Source organism: Salmo salar, chromosome ssa20, assembly GCF_905237065.1.
Source record: "Salmo salar chromosome ssa20, Ssal_v3.1, whole genome shotgun sequence".
Taxonomy (NCBI): domain Eukaryota; kingdom Metazoa; phylum Chordata; class Actinopteri; order Salmoniformes; family Salmonidae; genus Salmo; species Salmo salar.
The window spans coordinates 8651001-8672072 of NC_059461.1; the positions used below are offsets into that span (position 1 = coordinate 8651001).

The 21072-nt window shown below is 42.0% G+C and overlaps 1 protein-coding gene across 1 annotated transcript in view; it reads right to left on the bottom strand.

The window, feature by feature from the left end:
- The window catches only part of LOC106580156 (drebrin-like protein B), a 76046-nt gene that overhangs the window by 13680 nt on the left and 41294 nt on the right, over window positions 1-21072 (bottom strand). Inside the window, exons 2-4 of the mRNA XM_014160899.2 lie at window positions 8812-8867; window positions 7579-7691; window positions 6735-6809 (exon numbers count right to left, since the gene is read on the bottom strand). Of these exons, the coding sequence (XP_014016374.1) occupies window positions 6735-6809; window positions 7579-7691; window positions 8812-8867 (244 nt within the window). The remainder of the gene's footprint in view (window positions 1-6734; window positions 6810-7578; window positions 7692-8811; window positions 8868-21072) is intronic.

The following is a 21072-nucleotide window of genomic DNA, read 5'->3' on the forward strand; positions in this document are numbered from 1 at the left end:
TACACTGTTTATCTTCTTTCTTGGTTACAACATTACCTTTTGACTGGTACTGTATATATACACAGGGGTGGAAATCCCGGGGGGGACACGACCCCCCCATCCTGGGAAAAATATGATTTGTCCCCCCCAATATATCACTGAAACATAACTATGTAATTTAAATAATATTAAGAATACGCAATGAAAGCAATTGTGCTGATTATAGACACTTAATAGCGCGTTTTTAAGTTTCAAAAGATTGCGACCCCCCCCACCCTTTGCCTCACAATGGTTTGATCCACTGCCAGTTCCTTAGCTTGCTAGGTAACAGAGGGGTGGTATCCACTGTCTGAAAGGCACTCAATGAACATAACTGACGTGAGGTTAATCCAGTCAATCGCGCACACACACTAGCTGAATATGCAGAGCTAGCGGGCAAATATTAACTATTAAGCTAGCTAGTACCTATTCCATTTATGTGGCCTCGTCAAAGATGGAATCTTTTCTATCGTCAATTTATTCCAAGATCAGCATGCAGATGATGTAAGTTAGTGCTTCAAAGACCTTGTGATAAGGTTAGCGATAAACTGAAGTCCAAACTGAACAGAACTACACTCTCTTCTACCATTGTCTTAAATATATTTAATGGTCTCGTTGCAAAAGCTAAATTGTCGCAAGGGAACTTTCATTTATTTATTTTATTTCACCTTTATTTAACCCGGGTAGCAAAGATTATAGCAAACACCACTGAAACGGAATTGGTGCTCGCTAGCTTTGCAAATTCAGCTATTGTTGGAAGCCAGCCAATATGAAACAAACTATTAAAATTACAAAAGGTTGCAGCATATGTTGTGTAAATGGTGAACTCATACAGCTGTCAACTCTTGTCATTTTAATCCATTTCACATTTGCTAGCTACCTTTTAGATCGAAGCCCAAATAGAATGATAAAAGATAAGATGATAGAAGCCCATCTCCTACTGTAAATAACCTACACACTGTGTGTGTGTGTAGCCAGCCAGCCAGGTAGAAAAATGGCAGAAAAATAAAAGACGGACATCAGAGTATTTTTCAGTACACCAAAACGCAAAGTAAGAACCCTAGTAGCCTAATATCTCAAAGACTAGTTGATAAAATGTTCATAAGAAAGAAATTAAATTCTAATGGAAATGTTTCACAATGATGTCATTAGGCAGAGCAGGCAACAGATGGCACACAGACAGCAGCGTTGGGGACAGATATGCAGGGACAGACTGGCAGAGACAGGGAGTCTCAGGTAAGTTTGTTGAGTCTTTGTTTGGCAACATGAAAGGTTCTCAATTTTTTTGACTTGTAAAATAGGAACATAATTGGAAAATGCCATGGATACCCCCACTCTCAACTTAAACTGGTGACTGAACTAAGATTTGTTAACCTCTCTAGGGTCGGCGGGACGAAATCGTCCCACCTACTCAACAGCCAGTTGAATCCCGTGGCGCGTTATTCAAATACCTTAGAAATGCTATTACTTCAATTTCTCAAACATATGACTATTTTACACCATTTTAAAGACAAGACTCTCGTTAATCTAACCACACTGTCCAATTTCAAAAAGGCTTTACAACGAAAGCAAAACATTAGATTATGTCAGCAGAGTACCCAGCCAGAAATAATCAGACACCCATTTTTCAAGCTAGCATATAATGTCACATAAACCCAAACCACAGCTAAATGCAACCTTTGATGATCTTCATCAGATGACAACCCTAGGACATTATGTTATACAATACATGCATGTTTTGTTCAATCAAGTTCATATTTATATAAAAAACCAGCTTTTTACATTAGCATGTAACGTTCAGAACTAGCATACCCCCCGCAAACTTCCGGTGAATTTACTAAATTACTCACGATAAACTTTCACAAAAAACATAACCATTATTTTAAGAATTATAGATACAGAACTCCTCTATGCACTCGCTATGTCCGATTTTAAAATAGCTTTTCGGTGAAAGCACATTTTGCAATATTCTCAGTAGATAGCCCGGCATCACAGGGCTAGCTATTTAGACACCCACCAAGTTTAGCACTCACCAAAATCAGATTTACTATAAGAAAAATGTTATTACCTTTGCTGTCTTCGTCAGAATGCACTCCCAGGACTTCTACTTCAATAACAAATGTTGGTTTGGTTCAAAATAATCCATAGTTATGTTCAAATATCCTCTGTTTTGTTCGTGCGCTAAAGACACTATCCGAATGGTAAAGAAGGGTGACGCGCACGACGCATTTCGTGACCAAAAAATTCTAAATATTCCATTACCGTACTTCGAAGCATGTCAACCGCTGTTTAAAATCAATTTTTATGCAATTTTTCTCGTAAAAAAGCGATAATATTCCGCCAGGGAATCTGTGTTTACGTTCAAAGACGATAGAAAATAAAAACATGGGGTCGACTCGTGCACGCGCCTCAGCCCATTGTCCTCTGATAGAGCACTTGCCAAAAGCGCTAATGTGTTTCAGCCTGGGGCTGGAATTACATCATTCAGCTTTTTCCCGCCTTCTGAGAGCCTATGGGAGCCGTAGGAAGTGTCACGTTACAGCAAAGATCCTCAGTCTTCAATAAACAGAGTCAAGAAGCTCAAGGAATGGTCAGACAGGCCACTTCCTGTAAGGAATCTTCTCAGGTTTTTGCCTGCCATATGAGTTCTGTTATACTCACAGACACCATTCAAACAGTTTTAGAAACTTTAGGGTGTTTTCTATCCAAAGCCAATAATTATATGCATATTCTAGTTACTGGGCAGGAGTAGTAACCAGATTAAATCGGGTACGTTTTTTATCCGGCCGTGCAAATACTGCCCCCTATCCCCAACAGGTTAAAGGCAATGGTATTGCTGTTGTGATTAGTTGTGTAGTTTTGGGTACCGGTAGTTAGGAGTACGGCAAACACCTTATTTCTTTGGTTCCTCAATATACATTTACCATATTACAATGTAGGCTATGTGTTACAGCACTACCTTTGGTGTCCCCCTCAGGAATTGCTCGAGAAAATTTCATGTAATTGTCCCCTCCAAAGTTGATATCAGATTTCCGCCCCTGTATATACACATGTTTCACATTGCAATACATGTTTCACATTGCAATACATGTTCATATGAAGTGATTGCCTTTCACAATGCTCACAGTACTTTTAAAAGACATTTTACTATTACTTAATCCGACTGCTCTTAAACCTTTTACGGCTAGGGGTTCCGCAAGTGGAACGTTTCGACAACATCCGGTGAAATGGCAGAGCGCGAAATTCAAAATAAATTATTCTAAATATTTAACTTTCATACATTCACAAGTGCAATACACCAAATTAAAGTTTAACTTCTTGTTAATCTAGCCACCGTGTCAGATTTCAAAAAGGCTTTACGGCGAAGGCAAACCATGCTATTATCTGAGTACAGCACCCCATCAAACAAACACATGACAATCATAATTCAACCCGCCAGGCGCGACACAAAACTCAGAAATAACGATATAATTCATGCCTTACCTTTGAAGATCTTCTTCTGTTGGCACTCCAATATGTCCCATAAACATCATAAATGGTCCTTTTGTTCGATAAATTCCGTCATTATATCTCCAAAATGTCAATTTATTTGGCGCGTTTGAATCAGAAAAACACTGGTTCCAACTCGCGCAATATGACTACAAAATATCTAATAAGTTACCTGTAATCTTGATCCAAACATTTCAAACAACTTTCCTAATACAACTTTAGGTCTTTTTTAACGTAAATAATCGATAAAATTTAAGACGGGATAAACTGTGTTCAATACCAGACGAAAACAAAGTTGAGCGAGTTTTCAGGTCGCACGCCCCAACCACAACAGTACACTAGACTCGATCCTCGTTCTGAACAGCCATACTTCTTCATTACTCAAAAGATAAACATCAACCAATTTCTAAAGACTGTTGATATCCAGTGGAAGCGATAGGAACTGCAAGCAAGTGCCTTAGAAATCTAGATCCACATAGAAAAGCCATTGAAAACACTGTCACCTCAACAACAACAAAACATTCCTGGATGGTTTGTCCTCGGGGTTTCGCCTGCCAAATAAGTTCTGTTATACTCACAGACATTATTGTAACAGTTTTAGAAACTTTAGAGTGTTTTCTATCCAAATCTAACAATTATATGCATATCCTAGCTTCTGGGCCTGAGTAGCAGGCAGTTTACTTTGGGCACGCTTTTCATCCAAAATTCTGAATGCTGCCCCCTATCCTAAAAAAGTTAATTGGCGATCACTAAAACGTTTGGTAAACCTATAGATTAGACATGTAAACCGGTTTGTCTAGTACAGATTTGGAGAACTACATTTTGAAAATGTATGTCTGTAATGTAAAAACATAAAGTATATATCCTTGAATGTACTACTATGATGATGACTAATATGATTTAAAAAAATCTGACATTGACAATGTTAGAGCTGTACTGTATGTAACAAATCAAATCTCAATGTATTGGTCGTGTACAACGATTAGCAGATGGTACAGCAGGTGTAGCGAAATGCTTGTGTTTCTAGCTCCTTACAGTGCAGTAATACAATACCAATACAATACCAATAAGCAAATATTCCAGAAGGTCCAAACCAATAAATAAATACACTCCTATTAAACATGGATCCAAAATGAAGTTTCTGGGGTCACACTGCTTTACTTAAATGTCATTGGCCAATACAGCACTGTAATACCGTAATATATGCCATTTATGTAACAGTCCACACATTTTGTATGTGTTTCCAATGAGGATAGAACCCACAACTCTGGTGTTACTAGTGCCATGTTCTTATGAACTCAGCCACGTACAGGACCACTACAATACATAAGTACAATGCAATACTATTGTCAAGCCCTGACCTTAGAGAGCCTTTTATATTCTCTATTTTGTTAGGTCAGGGTGTGACTTGGGTGGGCAAATCTATGTTTATATTTCTTTGTTGGCCTAGTATGGTTCCCAATCAGAGGCAGCTGTTTATCGTTGTCTCTGATTGGAGATCATACTTAGGCAGCCCTTTTTCTCACCTGAGATTGTGGGATCTTGTTTTTGTATAGCTGCTCTGAAGCCTGCATAATGTTACGTTCGGTTATGTATTTTGTTGGTGTTCATCTAATAAAAGAAAGATGTACGCTTACCACGCTGCACCTTGGTCTCATTCTTCCCTCAACAAACGTAACAACTATAAAATACAATACACAATTAATTCACCACATACTTGTGAAAATAGCACCAAAGCAATAATAAAAAATTGTAATATGACATTTATGCAGTCAAAATGCCATTTCTGACTGTAAGTGAGTGTGTGTGTGTGCATGGGTGCGTGTAGCATACATGTGTGTATGTGTGTGTTTGGTTAGGGATCCTTCTCCTCCCACACTTCAGAGGGGTATTCCTACACAAATATGTGGGTTCAGACCGTCGACTACAGTGTCTCACCATCAGTATTTTATCAAGGAATAACCCACAGTGCAACTCAGGGGCCAAGAACACATATAGAAACACACACATTCATATTACGTAATAAACACACACAAACACACAGTCTTGTATATCTGAGACTGGGGGTCAGAGGTTCCTGGCCAAATACCTAATTGAGTGTAAAAAAAAAAAAGACTAACATCAAACAATCCAGGGATGCTTCTGGAGTTGACCGGGTGATGCCTTAATATGGAAACTAGTTAAAATGGGGTCTGACTATAGGCTGAATGGACGACCCATAAACTTCTCTGCAGTTAGATGGAAATGTTAAATAAACACTGTTTTAGGGGCACACATGGAGGGACACAGCAGACAGAGCTGCCAGCATCTGGCCACTTAACACACACTGTGCACACGCACACACGCAGACACCACACACGCATACACATGCGCTCACACACACACACACCCACACAGCCACACACACACACTCTCCTTCTTCACCCTGTATTCCCCCATTCCTTTCTCTGTTTCCTGCGAGGCTCTGTCACCACTTAGTAAATGGTTGTTTGTGTCGTGCCTGTCGGTGGCCCATCTCCCCATCTTAGTGGCACCAGGAACAATAGGGTTAGGAAGAGTGGACCCCAGCCTGGGTATGGGCCCAGCCCACAACTGGACCAGACCAACCTATGCAGTAGGAAGTGCTCTGAGGACAGGAAGACGTACAACAATGGAAGGTAAACTACTGTGTGTAAATATAGAGCATGTGTGTGTGTGTATCTATGTTTGTATGTGTGAGAGACTGAGAGAAGTTGTGTGTGTGGGGGAGGGTTTTGTGTGTGTGCCTGCTGGTGCGTATTTACTGATGTATGCGTTTGCACATAATGCACGTGCTGGTGTGGGTTTGATGCGTGTGTGTGTGTGTGTGTTTCTAAGTGTGTGTGACAATACGACTATTCATTCCCTCGGGCCTGGTCAGGCGAGTTCCACCCTTCCCACACTAGCATCACCAACTCTCTGTATGGTCTTGACAGTTACTACTGGAGCCCGTTTGTCCATTATTCATCGTTAGAGAAACAGAGTGAAGAGACAAAACAGCCACCCGCGGAGAGCAACATTCCACAACGGTACCGACACGGGATTGTAGGAGATGGATCGAGAAAGTGAGTGAAAAAGAGAAATATTTATCATGCCTCTCCTGAGCGCTATCAAATGCTGCAGCTGCAATCAGGTCACTCAAACTGGCTGCACGACCAACAGACAAACTGGTAGCGCATGGCAGGGGTAGGAGTGGTGTGGTACCGTACCTTGAAGAAGGCCTTGATAGCGGGCACATGGCTGGCACATTCCGTCCTGCGGTATTCATCCACGTTTGGCCCGACCTGGAGACAAACGCAGGAAACACACAGGGGGTGTTAAGCTCTTTTTAACACAAGCCTCTGTTCACTATAAGAAAGTCTAGTTTCAGTCTTTTGTCATTAGGTACTGCATGTACACCAGCTGACAATGTTAGAGAGTTAGCCTAAAGTTATTAGCACGTTACATATCTTATAATTAAGGTACACTGACATTTTTTTGAGGTACAGTATGTTTCACAATTTTCAGATTTGTGTGCGTGTGTTTGTGTGTGTTTTGCTGCCTGACTGGTTACAGATGTACCCCTGACCCCCACCACAACATTCCACAAGGTCGCCATAGAGACGGGACCAGCGAAGCACATTGTGAACATTCTAAGCGTATGCTCCCCTGCTCGTGTGTGTGTGTGTGTGTGTGTGTGTGTGTGCTCATCGGTCAAAATATTTGGTATCAGTCAGAAGGTAGGCCTGGCGTCCCGAGTCCGCAAGTTCACTGACATCACACACATTGACCCCTAACCAACGGACCAATCAAAACACATCCAACAGTAGCTAGAACCAGTGGGAGACGACAGCTTGAAACAGCTTGCCTATAATCTCTGATACAGGGTCAGATATTTTTCCATCCTCCTAATGGTTAAGCTTAGGTTTGAGGGTAGAGAATCTGATCCTAGATCTGTGGTTATGGGCAACTTCTACCTCAAGCATCATGTCATTGGAGTTCATCAGGTAACATATTGTATGGCATATCCATACGACTGTATGAGAGGGCCATGCTGTAATGGATGACACTCACCCAGCAGATCATGGCGACCCGAGGGCCTCCTGTCTCGGCTGAGCCAGCCCTGCAGAGCCCATACAAAGGCTTGGCTATGTGGAACTTCCCTGACAACTCCACCACTCCACCCGCTGTAGGACAGGGAGGAGAGAGAGAGAAAGACAGAGAGGAGAGAGAGAGCTTAAGAAACACCACCAACTTTCCGTCTTTATCATTTAAAGGGGAAAAAGTCACAAAAAACAATGAAGTGGAAAGTTAGAACTGTCCAGTTAGATTTAGAGTCGTTTTATGTCATTTCATGACACCTAACATCTCACATTGTTCTGAAATGGATTCTGTAGTGAGAAACAGGTAAGATTGGCATTCCTGAAACATTATTTATTGAAATGTAATTTGATCTCAGATAAATTAAGCTAATTGATTGCACCCAAATTGGCGATTTTAATTTATAGGATTCAAATAATAATCAATAAATATATTACCCAGCATCCAATTTGGACCAAAATTCTTGATGAGTAAGCCACCCACGGACTCCCCACACCCCATGCCAATCCCACCCCAACAACATATACATTACATTTACGTCATTTAGCAGAGGATCTTATCCAGAGCGAATTACAATATACAGTATCAGTTATCTATGTTTGAAGCTGTGGCTTGGAGTATTGCTTCTCCATACTATGTCATGTATTCCCTGTGAATCTGGTGATGTTTTTCCCCCCTTGTTCAGAGAAACGTGTAATTGATGTCCCTTGCATTATCTACCATAAAGTAATGTGAAACTACCAGGTTCTGACAACTAGACACCGCTGTTCCTGCTATACCGCCACACTCTTTTATAAATGTTGCCCGGTGTCATGAGTTTATTAAATAGATCACAACATTTCCTTTGCAACTTTGGATAGAAAATCAATAGATTTGGCTCACAATTAAAAAATAAATTGTGTGGTCATCCTCACAATTCAAGCCAACCAGTTGTTAGGGTGGGATTGGCATGGGGTGTGGGGGGTCTGTTGGTGGCTATTGACACATTCTTGGGTATTCCTTGTCTTACTCATTGTAAGGAAGAAGTTTGGTCCAAATCGCATTTTGGGTACTATATTTATTGTCTGAATCCTAAAAATGTAAATGGCCAATTTGGATGCAATCAATTAGCTTAATTTCTCAGATATCAAATTATATTTCACCAAAATAATGTTTCAGGAATGCTAATCGTATCTGTTACTAACTATAGGTGGAACTACCCTTTACCTCCAGAGTCAGCCAGTTTGAGGTTGTTGGTGACCCCATCGTAGGTAAATAGAGCCCTGTGGAGAGATAGAGAAAGACAGCTTAGGGACAGGAGCACAAACACACTACATCATCACAACCATGGATCCAGCGATTCAGTGAGCCAGCATTTGGTTTGTTACAGCTTAGCACTAGTAACGTGTGGCAGGTAGCCTAGCGGTTAAGAGCATTGTGCCAGTAACAGAACGGTCGCTGGTTTAAATCCCTGAGCCGACTACGTGAAAAATATGTTGATGTGCCCTTGAGCAAGGCACTTAACCCTAGCTGCCGAGTTGCGCAGGTTTCTAAGGCACTGCATCCAGTGGTGTAAAGTACTTAAGAAAAAATACTTTAAAGTACTACTTAAGTCGTTTTTTTTGGAGTATCTGTACTTTACTTTACTATTTATATTTTTGACTACTTGTACTTATACTACACTACATTCTTTAATAAAATACTGGTGCCACCTGGTTTGCTTAATATAAGGAATTTGAAATGATTTATACTTTTACTTTTGATTCTTAAATATATTTTAAACCAAATACTTTTAGACTTTTACTCAAGTAGATTTTTACTAGGTGACTTTTACTTTAACTTGAGTCATTTTCTATTAAGGTATCTTGACTTTTACTCAAGTATGACATTTGGGTACTTCTTCCACCACTGACTGCATCTCAGTGCTAGAGGTGTCATTACAGACCCTGGTTCGATTCCAGGCTGTATCACAACCGGCCGTGATTGGGAGTCCAATAGGGCGGCACACAATTGGCCCAGCGTTGTCCGGTTTAGGGTTGGGCCGGGGTAGGCCGTCATTGTAAACAAGAATTTGTTCATAACTGACTTGCCTAGTTAAATAAAAGTAAATAAAAACAAAACAAGCAGTTTGAAAAAAGTTGCTAAATATATCTAGTGCAATTGCTAACCAGTGTTAGCGCAATGACTGGAAGTCTATGGGTATCTGCTAGCACCCAGATACCCATAGACTTCCAGTCATTGTGCTAGATACCCATAAACTTCCAGTCATTGCGCTAACGCTAGTTAGCATTGGCTCATGAAAATACCCCTAACATAATGGACATAGAGACATACAAATGGTATCCACAAGTTCATCTGACTCTGGGGAGGTAGATAAAGGGCCTCATTGCCAAAATTCCAAAGTCTCCTTTTAAGTCGACAGTACACGCACACACGCTCATACGCACTCTCATATGCGTGCACGTACAAATGCACACACACACACACACACACACACACACACACACTGTTGGCATTGGTTGCGCATACTTTTGCCTAAATCCTAACAAGCATTCCCAGAGAGTGATGCCTATCCAAAATGTGCCAGCAGATGAGCTCTGTTCAAGCATGACTCTCTCTCTCCTCTCTCCTTTTCTCTCATTCTATCCCTCTCTCTTTCTTCCTCTCCATTATGCCTGTTCATTTATTTTTGACCCTTATTTTACCTTGTTGGCGAGGGGCCCTGCGTAAGACAGTGAGGCACTTATTACACAACATCTGAACAATAGCACACAGTGACATTGTTCCCTCAGTCTCACCTGAAACCCATGTAAACTATGCACGGTGCGCTGCAAGGTTTCTGTTCCACACAAGAAAACCTGGCCTACTGCTCTCTGCTCACTCAATCTCAGCTCAAGTCACACACTCTCTCACAGATGACATTCATACTGTATGAGATCCCTGAAAATACACACACACACACACACACACACACACACACACACACGAGATGGCTAAAGATGGTAGGTTCATTCATATGACCGAGGCAGGTAGCATAACCAAACATCTAAGTCCTATCAAACACTTCACCAGTATCATCATAATATAGAATATGTTTTACTGTCCCACACACCGGATAGGTGCAGTGAAATGTGTCGTTTTACAGGGTCAGCATAGTAGTACAGCACACCTGGAGCAAATTAGGGTTAAGTGCCTTCCTCAAGGCCACAACACCAGCAACTGTTTGAACCAGCAACTTTTTGGGGACTGACCCATTGCTCTAACCGCTAGGCTACCTGCAGCCCGACCTACCACAATGTCATCTACATGCATGTTAGCATCCATACACATACAGAGCAGCAGCACCACCACCCATAGCACTCACTACACACTAGGGGCGAGTTTCCCAGACTAAGACTAAGCCTAAAGATTCTACATTGAAAATGCTTCGTAGTCCAAGTCTAGGCTTAATGAAGGTCTGGGAAACTGGCCCTAGATGGCCTAATTCAGTGGACACAAGAGGTAGGGAGAGAGAGAAAGAGACAGACAGACAGAGAGTGATAGTATGTTGGTGTGAATATCTGTTTTGGGGGGGGGTTTACGACCAGGAAAGGAGGGTGTAAATCTGTCCCTGCTGGAGCTCCTAGGCCTGCTGAGGGTGTGTCCCTGAGATCAGGACCAGCAGAGGAGGGCACAGGGGGAAAAGATCACCAGGCCACAGCTACTCATTAGTCTGGGCCAGAACTGAGAGGCCTACCTCTGTGAGCTGTGTGTGATATATAAATAAAGAGACAGAGAGACAGAGAGAATATGTGATCTCTATGCCCTATGAGCAAAACAACATGAACCATGAAAAAACACTGTTGAGATAGTGCCTGCCAATTTCTCCCCGACTTGGATTACTTTATGGAGTCACATTGGGTGTATAGTGTAGAGCATGACAGGACAGGTAACATTGAATATCACATCATTTGTTCAAGTTTGTCCCATTGAGTCTCTGATATATGTTTTTAAAAAGAGCCCTTTCAAATATCATCAGTATCAGCACATTCACCAATTAGATTACATCACACATTTACCTTGTGTCTATGAGCTAAAGACAAAGGCAATGACGTTTTTCTATATGAATCTCCTGTACAAGGCAGATACTGTAAAGTACAGTAAAGTAGGACCTCTACAAAGACAGAATAGAAGACGTTATAATGAAGAGGTCACTGTGGCTAGTGCTGGCCAGAGGCAGGCCAACCTAAAAGACCTATACAGTAGCCCGGAAACACCGAGGACATTGATTGACCCTCACACCTCACCTCTATAAAGACCTCAGCAGACAGGCTAACTGGGTAACCATGTCTGAATGAGTGAATTATTGTGAAATCATTGTGCAAAATGAATAAGTCAGTGTGTGTGTGTGTGTGTGTGTGTGTGATGAGTGATGAGGACCAGTGTTGGGGTAATGAGTTACAAAAGTAACATGTCACAAAAATAACGATCTACAGTAATATATGACTTTTAGGAGTAACAGAGTAATTCAACGAGTTACTGTCTTCAAATATTATTGTATTACATAGTTGAAGTCGGAAGTTTACATACACTTAGGTTGGAGTCATTAAATCTCGTTTTTCAACCACTCCACAAATTTCTTGTTAACAAACTATAGTTTTGGCAAGTTGGTTAGGACATCTACTTTGTGCATGACACAAGTAATTTTTCCAACAATTGTTTACAGATTATTTGACTTATAATTCACTGTATCACAATTCCAGTGTGTCAGAAGTTTACATACACTAAATTGACTGTGCCTTTAATAAACAGCTTGGAAAATTCCAGAAAATGATGTCATGGCTTTAGAAGCTTCTGATAGGCTAATTGACATCATTTGAGTCAATTGGAGGTGTACCAGTGGATGTATTTCAAGGCCTACCTTCAAACTCAGTGCCTCTTTGCTTGGCATCATGGGAAAATCAAAAGAAATCAGCCAAGACCTCAGAAAAAAGATTGTAGACCTCCACAAGTCTGGTTCATCCTTGGGAGCAATTTCCAAACGCCTGAAGGTACCACGTTCATCTGTACAAACAATAGTACGCAAGTATAAACACCATGGGACCACGCAGCCGTCATACCGCTCAGGAAGGAGGCACGTTCTGTCTCCTAGAGATGAACGTACTTTGGTGTGAAAAGTGCAAATCAATCCCAGAACAACAGCAAAGGACCTTGTGAAGATGCTGGAGGAAACAGTTACAAAAGTATCTATATCCACAGTAAAACGAGTCCTATATTGACATAACCAGAAAGGCCGCTCAGCAAGGAAGAAGCCACTGATCCAAAACCGCCATAAAAAAAAGACTGGGTCCTGAAAAAGGGACGTTTCTTTTTTTGCTGAGTTTATATATACACTACTGTTCAAAAGTTTGGGGTCACTTAGAAATGTCCATGATTTTGAAAGAAAAGCACATTTTTGGGCTATTAAAATAACATCAAATTGATTAGAAATACAGTGTAGACATTGTTAATGTTGTAAATGACTATTGTAGCTGGAAACGGCAGATTTTTTTTATGGAATATCTACATAGGCGTACAGAGGCCCATTATCAGCAACCATCACTCCTGTGTTCCAATGGCATGTTGTGTTAGCCTTTTAAAATGATAAACTTGAATTAGCTAATTGATCATTGGAAAATATTTACCAAGTAGGCTAAAATAAAAAGTAATAATGATTCTCCAGATACTCAACTAGTCTAAAGAAGTCCAGTTTTATTGCTTCTTTAATCAGAACAACAGTTTTCAGCTGTGCTCACATAATTGCAAAAGGGTTTTCTAATGATCAATTAGCCTTTTAAAATGATAAACTTCGATTAGCTAACACAACATGCCATTGGAACACAGCAGTGATGGTTGCTGATAATGGGCCTCTGTACGCCTATGTAGATATTCCATAAAAAAATCTGAAATATCACATTTATATAAGTATTCAGACCCTTTACTCAGTACTTTGTTGAAGCCCTTTTGGCAGCGATTACAGCCTTGAGTCTTCTTGGGTATGAAACTACAAACTTGGCACACCTGTATTTGGGGAGTTTATCCCATTCTTCTCTGCAGATCCTCTCAAGCTTTATCAAGTTGGATGGGGAGCGTCGCCAGAGAATGTAATGTTAAGTTCTCTACCAAAAGTCCCCTCCAACGTCGTTTTAGAGAATTTGTCCTTACGTCCAACCGGCCTCACAACCGCAGGCCACGTGTAACCATGCCAGCTCAGGACCATCTTCACCTGCGGTATCGTCTGAGACCAGCCACCTGGACAGCTGATGAAACTGAGGAGTATTTCTTTCTGTGATAAAGGCCGTTTGTGGGGGAAAATGTATTCTGATTGGCTGGGCCAGCTCCCCAGTGGGTGGGCCTATGCCCTCCCAGGCCCGCCCATATCTGCACCCCTGCCTAGTCATGTGAAATCTTTAGATTAGGGCCTCATTTATTTACTTCCAGTTGACAGATTTCCTTATATGAACTGTAACCCAGTAAAGTCTTTGAAATTGTTGCATGTTGAGTTCACATTTTTGTTCAGAATTGATAAAGATATCCCATGATATTGACCCTAACAGCCGCTGGATGCACGGACCGTAACAGCTTTTGGTTTGTCAGCATTTTGAACTGGCAAACTCTGAGATGTTTGTTCAGGGCACAGATGTCTAGAATGAGGCGTAAACCCCTGTCTCATTCCGGAACCAGGAAATATCGACTGTACCAGCCGTATAGGGCATCCGGGAAAGGAAAGTCGCCATTGGTAACCCCAAGCTTGCTCAAGAATGCTACACGTCTTTCCAGGGAGTTTGCATGCAGCATATGGCAATGCGCACATGGACTGGTTTGTTGCGAGGGCCGCCTGAACGTGTGAATATCTTTCAGAGAAATAGTATAACCACACGACTGGGGGCATGATCTCGACCCCGAACCCGGCTTAGCCATTGTCGTCTCGGTCGCTTTCTTAGCTAATCTTACTCATTGCTCCAGCAAATTGAAGAATAACTAAGTGTTTGTGATTAGGAAACTTGTGAGAACAAATACAAACTTCAGCACATAATGTCAAAGGGGGTGAGCACGCTCTACCACTATGGGATAGTTTAGTTGGCACAACGTCCAGAGGGTGAGCACGCTCTACCACTATGGGATAGTTTAGTTGGCACAACGTCCAGAGGGTGAGCACGCTCTACCACTATGGGATAGTTTAGTTGGCGCAACACAAGACAGTCTTGTTTTCCAATTGTTTGTTTTTGTACCATGAATCGTTCCTGTTCAAACCGAGGTGAAGAGCGGAATAACTGAAGGAGTGAATCCAAGCCTCACGCTTATCCCCTGTGGGGCTTCCAGGGAGCCGCAGATTTCATTGGCCTTGTCAGGCGTGATTGTAGATCATTCAACCAAAGTCGCGAGAGTGCGACTCCCAATAGTATGTTGTACCGAAGTTGACTGACTGAAAGGGAACCCCTGTTAGTGTTTGCAGTGTGCTGGCTCAGCGTGTGACAAGGCAGACTGACACAGCTCTCTGGGGGTGTGGGGGGTTGTGGTGGGAACATGACCATACACAACACATTTAGTAGTGTGGCTTAGAGTCAGCTCATCTCTACCAAGCACAACCACCATAAAAGCCATGCGCCTATCCATTGTGTCTGACTGAGCCTTGTCTCAGTCTGTCTAGCTTCATCATATGAGTGACCTAAGTCTCTGTTTCCCACTTGAGATCAATGGGAATAACGTTGGTGGAAATCATGTCCTTGGCTGCTCCACTCTGATTAGTGCTAGAGGCATTCCCAAAGGTCAGAAGTCACCGTCTGCAACAGGGGCCGGTTCAAAGGTCACAGAGGCACGGAAGGAATCATGATTGCATGCACAAATTCTCAACCCACAGGGAGTTGGCTGGCTGTGAGGGTCCACAGTGTTTAACAGGCTTGCTTTGTTAAAGTCTGTGGGAGTCAGGCTCTCACATATAGAGATGCAAATACAGGCCACAGACATGCTTCCCAGATCAAAACGCCACAAGTGAATAAACAGATTTAAAGATACAAACGATGTATAATAACTCATGTTGTACTTCACATCGATAGGGTGTGACTAAATAATACAGGGGTAGGCAACTTTTTGTCGGCGTGGATTCAACACATTTTGCCATGGTGCAGAGAGAAAATGTTGCAGTTTTAAAGCTAATATCCTGCATTTCTAAACTTTTTGCCATGGGGCAGGGGAAAAAATATGGGATAGCTAATAGGATCCAGAGCAAGTTAGAGCTCTCTGTCCCTCTCTCGCTCGTTCTCTCCCTCTCTCTGGATTTACATTAGTAAAATATGTCTAGTGGGATCTATCTCACAACATCAGATTTGCAAATTCTCTATTTACACTAGCCTTGGATGTGGTGTGGCCAAAGCCACAGTCCCACTTCATTTGTGGGTGCAGCTGTTAGCATACTGTAAATACCATCGTATATAGAGAAACAATATAACGATAGCAATTCAATACAGGAGCTTCTCATCTAAACCATATTGTACATAGTGTTGCACACTTGATTAATGCAATGATTCACAAAATGTGTGGGGATTTTAAAAGCCTTTCATTTAAAACTTCGCTAACTGATAAAAAAAATACTGTCTACTAGTATTAAGGTGTTTCTCACAGGGACATGTGGTGTGGGAAAGCCGTTGTCTTTACACTGTACTAAAGGTGGATCAATTAAGCTTGTTCACCATAAAAAAAAAAAAGTGTTAATTTAAGTCTACTTAACCATAGACACCAATTCAATGCAATATCAGCTGGGTCTGGTCTACTTAGTTCATTTCATTTAATTGAACCAGAAACAAAATGGGGGGGGGGGGGGGGAACAGCGAGTGGGGTGTCTCACTTCCTTTTCCATGTCTCACTGTTCCACTCAGGGTTTGTGGTGTAGATGTCTCCCACACTACATCCGAAGGTAGGGTGAGAGACATCTCTTAAAGAGAGATTTGATTATAGATGCGCCTCTTTACAGTGAGGGAAAAAAGTATTTGATCCCCTGCTGATTTTGTACGTTTGCCCACTTACAAAGAAATGATCAGTCTATAATTTTAATGGTAGGTTTATTTGAACAGTGAGAGACAGAATAACAACAAAAAAATCCAGAAAAACGCATGTCAAAAATGTTATAAATTTGCATTTTAATGAGGGAAATAAGTATTTGACCCCTCTGCAAAACATGACTTAGTACTTGGTGGTAAAACCCTTGTTGGCAATCACAGAGGTCAGATGTTTCTTGTAGTTGGCCACCAGGTTTGCACACATCTCAGGAGGGATTTTGTCCCACTCCTCTTTGCAGATCTTCTCCAAGTCATTAAGGTTTCGAGGCTGACATTTGGCAACTTGAACCTTCAGCTCCCTCCACAGATTTTCTATGGGATTAAGGTCTGGAGACTGGCTAGGCCACTCCAGGACCTTAATGTGCTTCTTCTTGAGTCACTCCTTTGTTGCCTTGGCCGTGTGTTTTGGGTCATTGTCATGCTGGAATACCCATCCACGACCCATTTTCAATGCCCTGGCGGAGGGAAGGAGGTTCTCACCCAAGATTTGACGGTACATGGCCCGTCCATCGTCCCTTTGATGCGGTGAACTTGTCCTGTCCCCTTAGCAGAAAAACACCCCCAAACCATAATGTTTCCACCTCCATGTTTGACGTGGGTATGGTGTTATTGGGGTCATGGGCAGCATTCCTCCTCCTCCAAACACGGCGAGTTGAGTTAATGCCAAAGAGCTCCATTTTGGTCTCATCTGGCCACAACACTTTCACCCAGTTGTCCTCTGAATCATTCAGATGTTCATTGGCAAACTTCAGACGGGCATGTATATGTGCTTTCTTGAGCAGGGGGACCTTGCGGGCGCTGCAGGATTTCAGTCCTTCACGGCGTAGTGTGTTACCAATTGTTTTCTTGGTGACTATGGTCCCAGCTGCCTTGAGATCATTGACAAGATCCTCCCGTGTAGTTCTGGGCTGATTCCTCACCATTCTCATTAGCATTGCAACTCCACGAGGTGAGCTCTTGCATGGAGCCCCAGGCCGAGGGAGATTGACAGTTCTTTTGTGTTTCTTCCATTTGCGAATAATCGCACCAACTGTTGTCACCTTCTCACCAAGCTGCTTGGCGATGGTCTAGTAGCCCATTCTAGCCTTGTGTAGGTCTACAGTCTTGTCCCTGACATCCTTGGAGAGCTCTTTGGTCTTGGCCATGGTGGAGAGTTTGAAATCTGATTGATTGCTTCTGTGGACAGGTGTCTTTTATACAGGTTACAAACTGAGATTAGGAGCACTCCCTTTAAGAGTGTGCTCCTAATCTCAGCTCGTTACTTGTATAAAAGACACCTGGGAGCCAGAAATCTTTTTGATTGAGAGGGGGTCAAATACTTATTTCCCTCATTAAAATGCAAATCAATTTATAACATTTTTGACATATGTTTTTCTGGATTCTTTTGTTGTTATTCTGTCTCTCACTGTTCAAATAAACCTACCATTAAAATTATAGACTGATAATTTCTTTGTCAGTGTGCAAACGTACAAAATCAGCAGGGGATCAAATACTTTTTTCCCCCTCACTGTACACTACGTACTGCATCTCTCATGGACATAGTTTGTGTCGTCTAGGTTGTGTAATGTAAAGATGTCATGTCTTTCTCTTCACACATGTGGGTTTCCTGCGTGTACAGGCTGATTGGAATAACAGACCAAGCTCTGTACAGCAGCCCACTTCTACGCCAGCCAGCTACGAGCTCAGACAGAGAGGGAGGGATAGAAGAAAAAAAAGAGAAGGGAGGTGGTCAGCGAAAAGGGGGATGTTGGTAAGGAGAAAGAAGGAGTGGTGTTGAGTGGGGGGGACGGACGGACCATTACCAAGGTGGCAGTGGAGACAAAGTGAGGATAGGGAGAACAAAAGAGAAGGATTTGAAAGGAAGAGAGAAGAGACCAAGAAAGATGCTGTCATAGCTAGGAACTTTGGCAAATATTTTTGTGGAAGCAATTAGCAATGATAATTACATTACTGGAGCCAACAAAGCAAACCTCAATGCAGTCATAAACAAACAAGGCGAAGATTGAGCATGCACGTTGTCTTTTAGCGCACACACACACACACACACACACACACACTAAGTGATTTCAATGGGTCTTTCTCTATTCTGATTATAAAACAAATGTTCAATTCAACTTCAACCAAAAAATCATTTATCAATTTCTGCATTTCCTGCACTCATTGGAGATAATTTCCACACTACCACGGCTACATTGAATGTTTTCTCTTAGCTACTTGATGTAGGCCTGATTACCAACAATGATGAGACAGCCTACAGGCAGGAGGTGAGGGCCCTGACGGAGTGGTGCCAGGAAAATAACCTCTCGCTCAACGTCAACAAAATGAAGGAGCTGATCGTGGACTTCAGGTCACAGCAGAGGGAGCACGCCCCTCTCCACATCCACATGAAGGTGAAAAGCTTAAAGTTCCTCGGAGTACATGGTCCACCCACACAGACAGGAGCCTCTTCAACCTCAGGAGGCTGAATAAATTCGACTTGGCCCCTAAGACCCTCACAAACTTTTACAGATGCACAATTGAAAGCATCCTGTCAGGCTGTATCACCGCCTTGAATGGCAACTGCACCTCCTGCAACCGCAGGGCTCTCCAGAGGGTGGTGCGGTCTGCCTACCCTCCAGGACACCTACAGCACCCGATGTCACAGGATGGCCAAAAAGATCATCAAGGACATCAACCACCCGAGCCGAGGCCTGTACACTCCGCTATCATCCAGAAGGCGAGGTCAGTGCATCAAAGCTGGGACCGAGAGACTAAAAAACAGCTTCTATCTCAAGGCCATCAGACTGTTAAATAGCCATCACTAGCCGGCTACCACCCGGTTAGTCAACACTGCACCTTAAGAGGCTGCTGCCCTACACTATGTACATAGACATGGCATCACTAGTCACTTTAATAATGTTTACATACTGCTTTACTCATTTCATACAGTTGAAATCAGAAGTTTACATACACTTAGGTTGGAGTCATTAAAACTTGTTTTTCCACTCCACAAATTCCTTGTTAACAAACTCTAGTTTTGGCAAGTCGGTTAGGACATCTACTTTGTGCATGACACAAGTAATTTGTGCAAAGAGGCACTGAGTTCGAAGGTAGGCCTTGAAATACATCCACACCTCCTATTGACTCAAATCATGTCAATTAGCCTATCAGAAGCTTCTAAAGCCATGATATCGTTTTCTGGAATTGTCCAAGCTGTTTAAAGGAACAGTCAACTTAGTGTATGTAATCTTCTGACCCACTGGAATTGTGATACAGTGAAATATAAGTGAAATAATCTGTCTGTAAACAATTGTTGGGAAAATTACTTGTGTCATGCACAAAGTAGATGTCTTAACCGACTTGCCAAAACTAGAGTTTGTTAACAAGGAATTTGTGGAGTGGAAAAACGAGTTTTAATGACTCCAACCTAAGTGTATGTAAACTTCCAACTTCAACTGTATTTACTGTTTTTTTACTGTATTTTAGTCAATGCCACTCCGACATTGCTCGTCCTAATATTTATGTATTTCTTAATTCCATTCTTTCACTTTTAGATTTGTGTGTCTTGTTGTGAATTGTTAGATACTACTGCACTGTTGGAGCTAAATATGTGTATGTGACCGATAAAATGTGATTTGATTGACCATGCAGACTGAATGCAAGTGTCTCTTGGTCGAAGAACAACAAATGTGCTCCTTAAGTGACAGGGTGAGGTGTTAGGTTTGTGTGGAAAGTGGCATGGAGAGAGAGCTGAGAGAGATGACTTTAGTAGGGAAGTAAACTATAAAAATGGACGTTACACACAGCGTATCACATTTAACAAACCAAACATTCAAATACCGTTATAGAAGGTAAAGTGAAAACCCAAACTGGTCCGTGCATCAATTCCGGTATATCGTAAAATACGGTATACCGCCCAGCCCTAACACAGACACACACACACACAAGCACACACAGAGGGAGAGAAAGAGAAAGCCAATAACTACACCAATGGTTTATTTTGGACAGCAGCGGAGCCTGTAGTACCCCCAAACACGCTCTGCTCTGCTCTGCTCGACGATTTCAAAGATGAACATGACAAAAGCAGATGGTGCAGTACAGAGGAGAGGGATAAGATTTACCTTAAAGACACTCTCCAGGGATTTTTGAACTTTTCCTGTTGAAAAGTGATATCCCAAGTATAAATACAATAAAAGTACACACACTAAAGGGTCATTTTAAAACATTTTGAGCAGAATAGTTGGTTTTTTTTTACACTGTCGCAACCTTCAAGGAGTAGGGCATTCAAGGAGTGAGTCTGATGGGAATTCGTGATGTCATCGGCCTCCCCTCTTGCTTGAGGAACAATGGAGGAAAAGCCGCCCCCCTTTTCATCACCCCTTTTTTTTGTGTCTCACTCTCTACCCATCCTACACAAAAGGGCATATCATTCCAC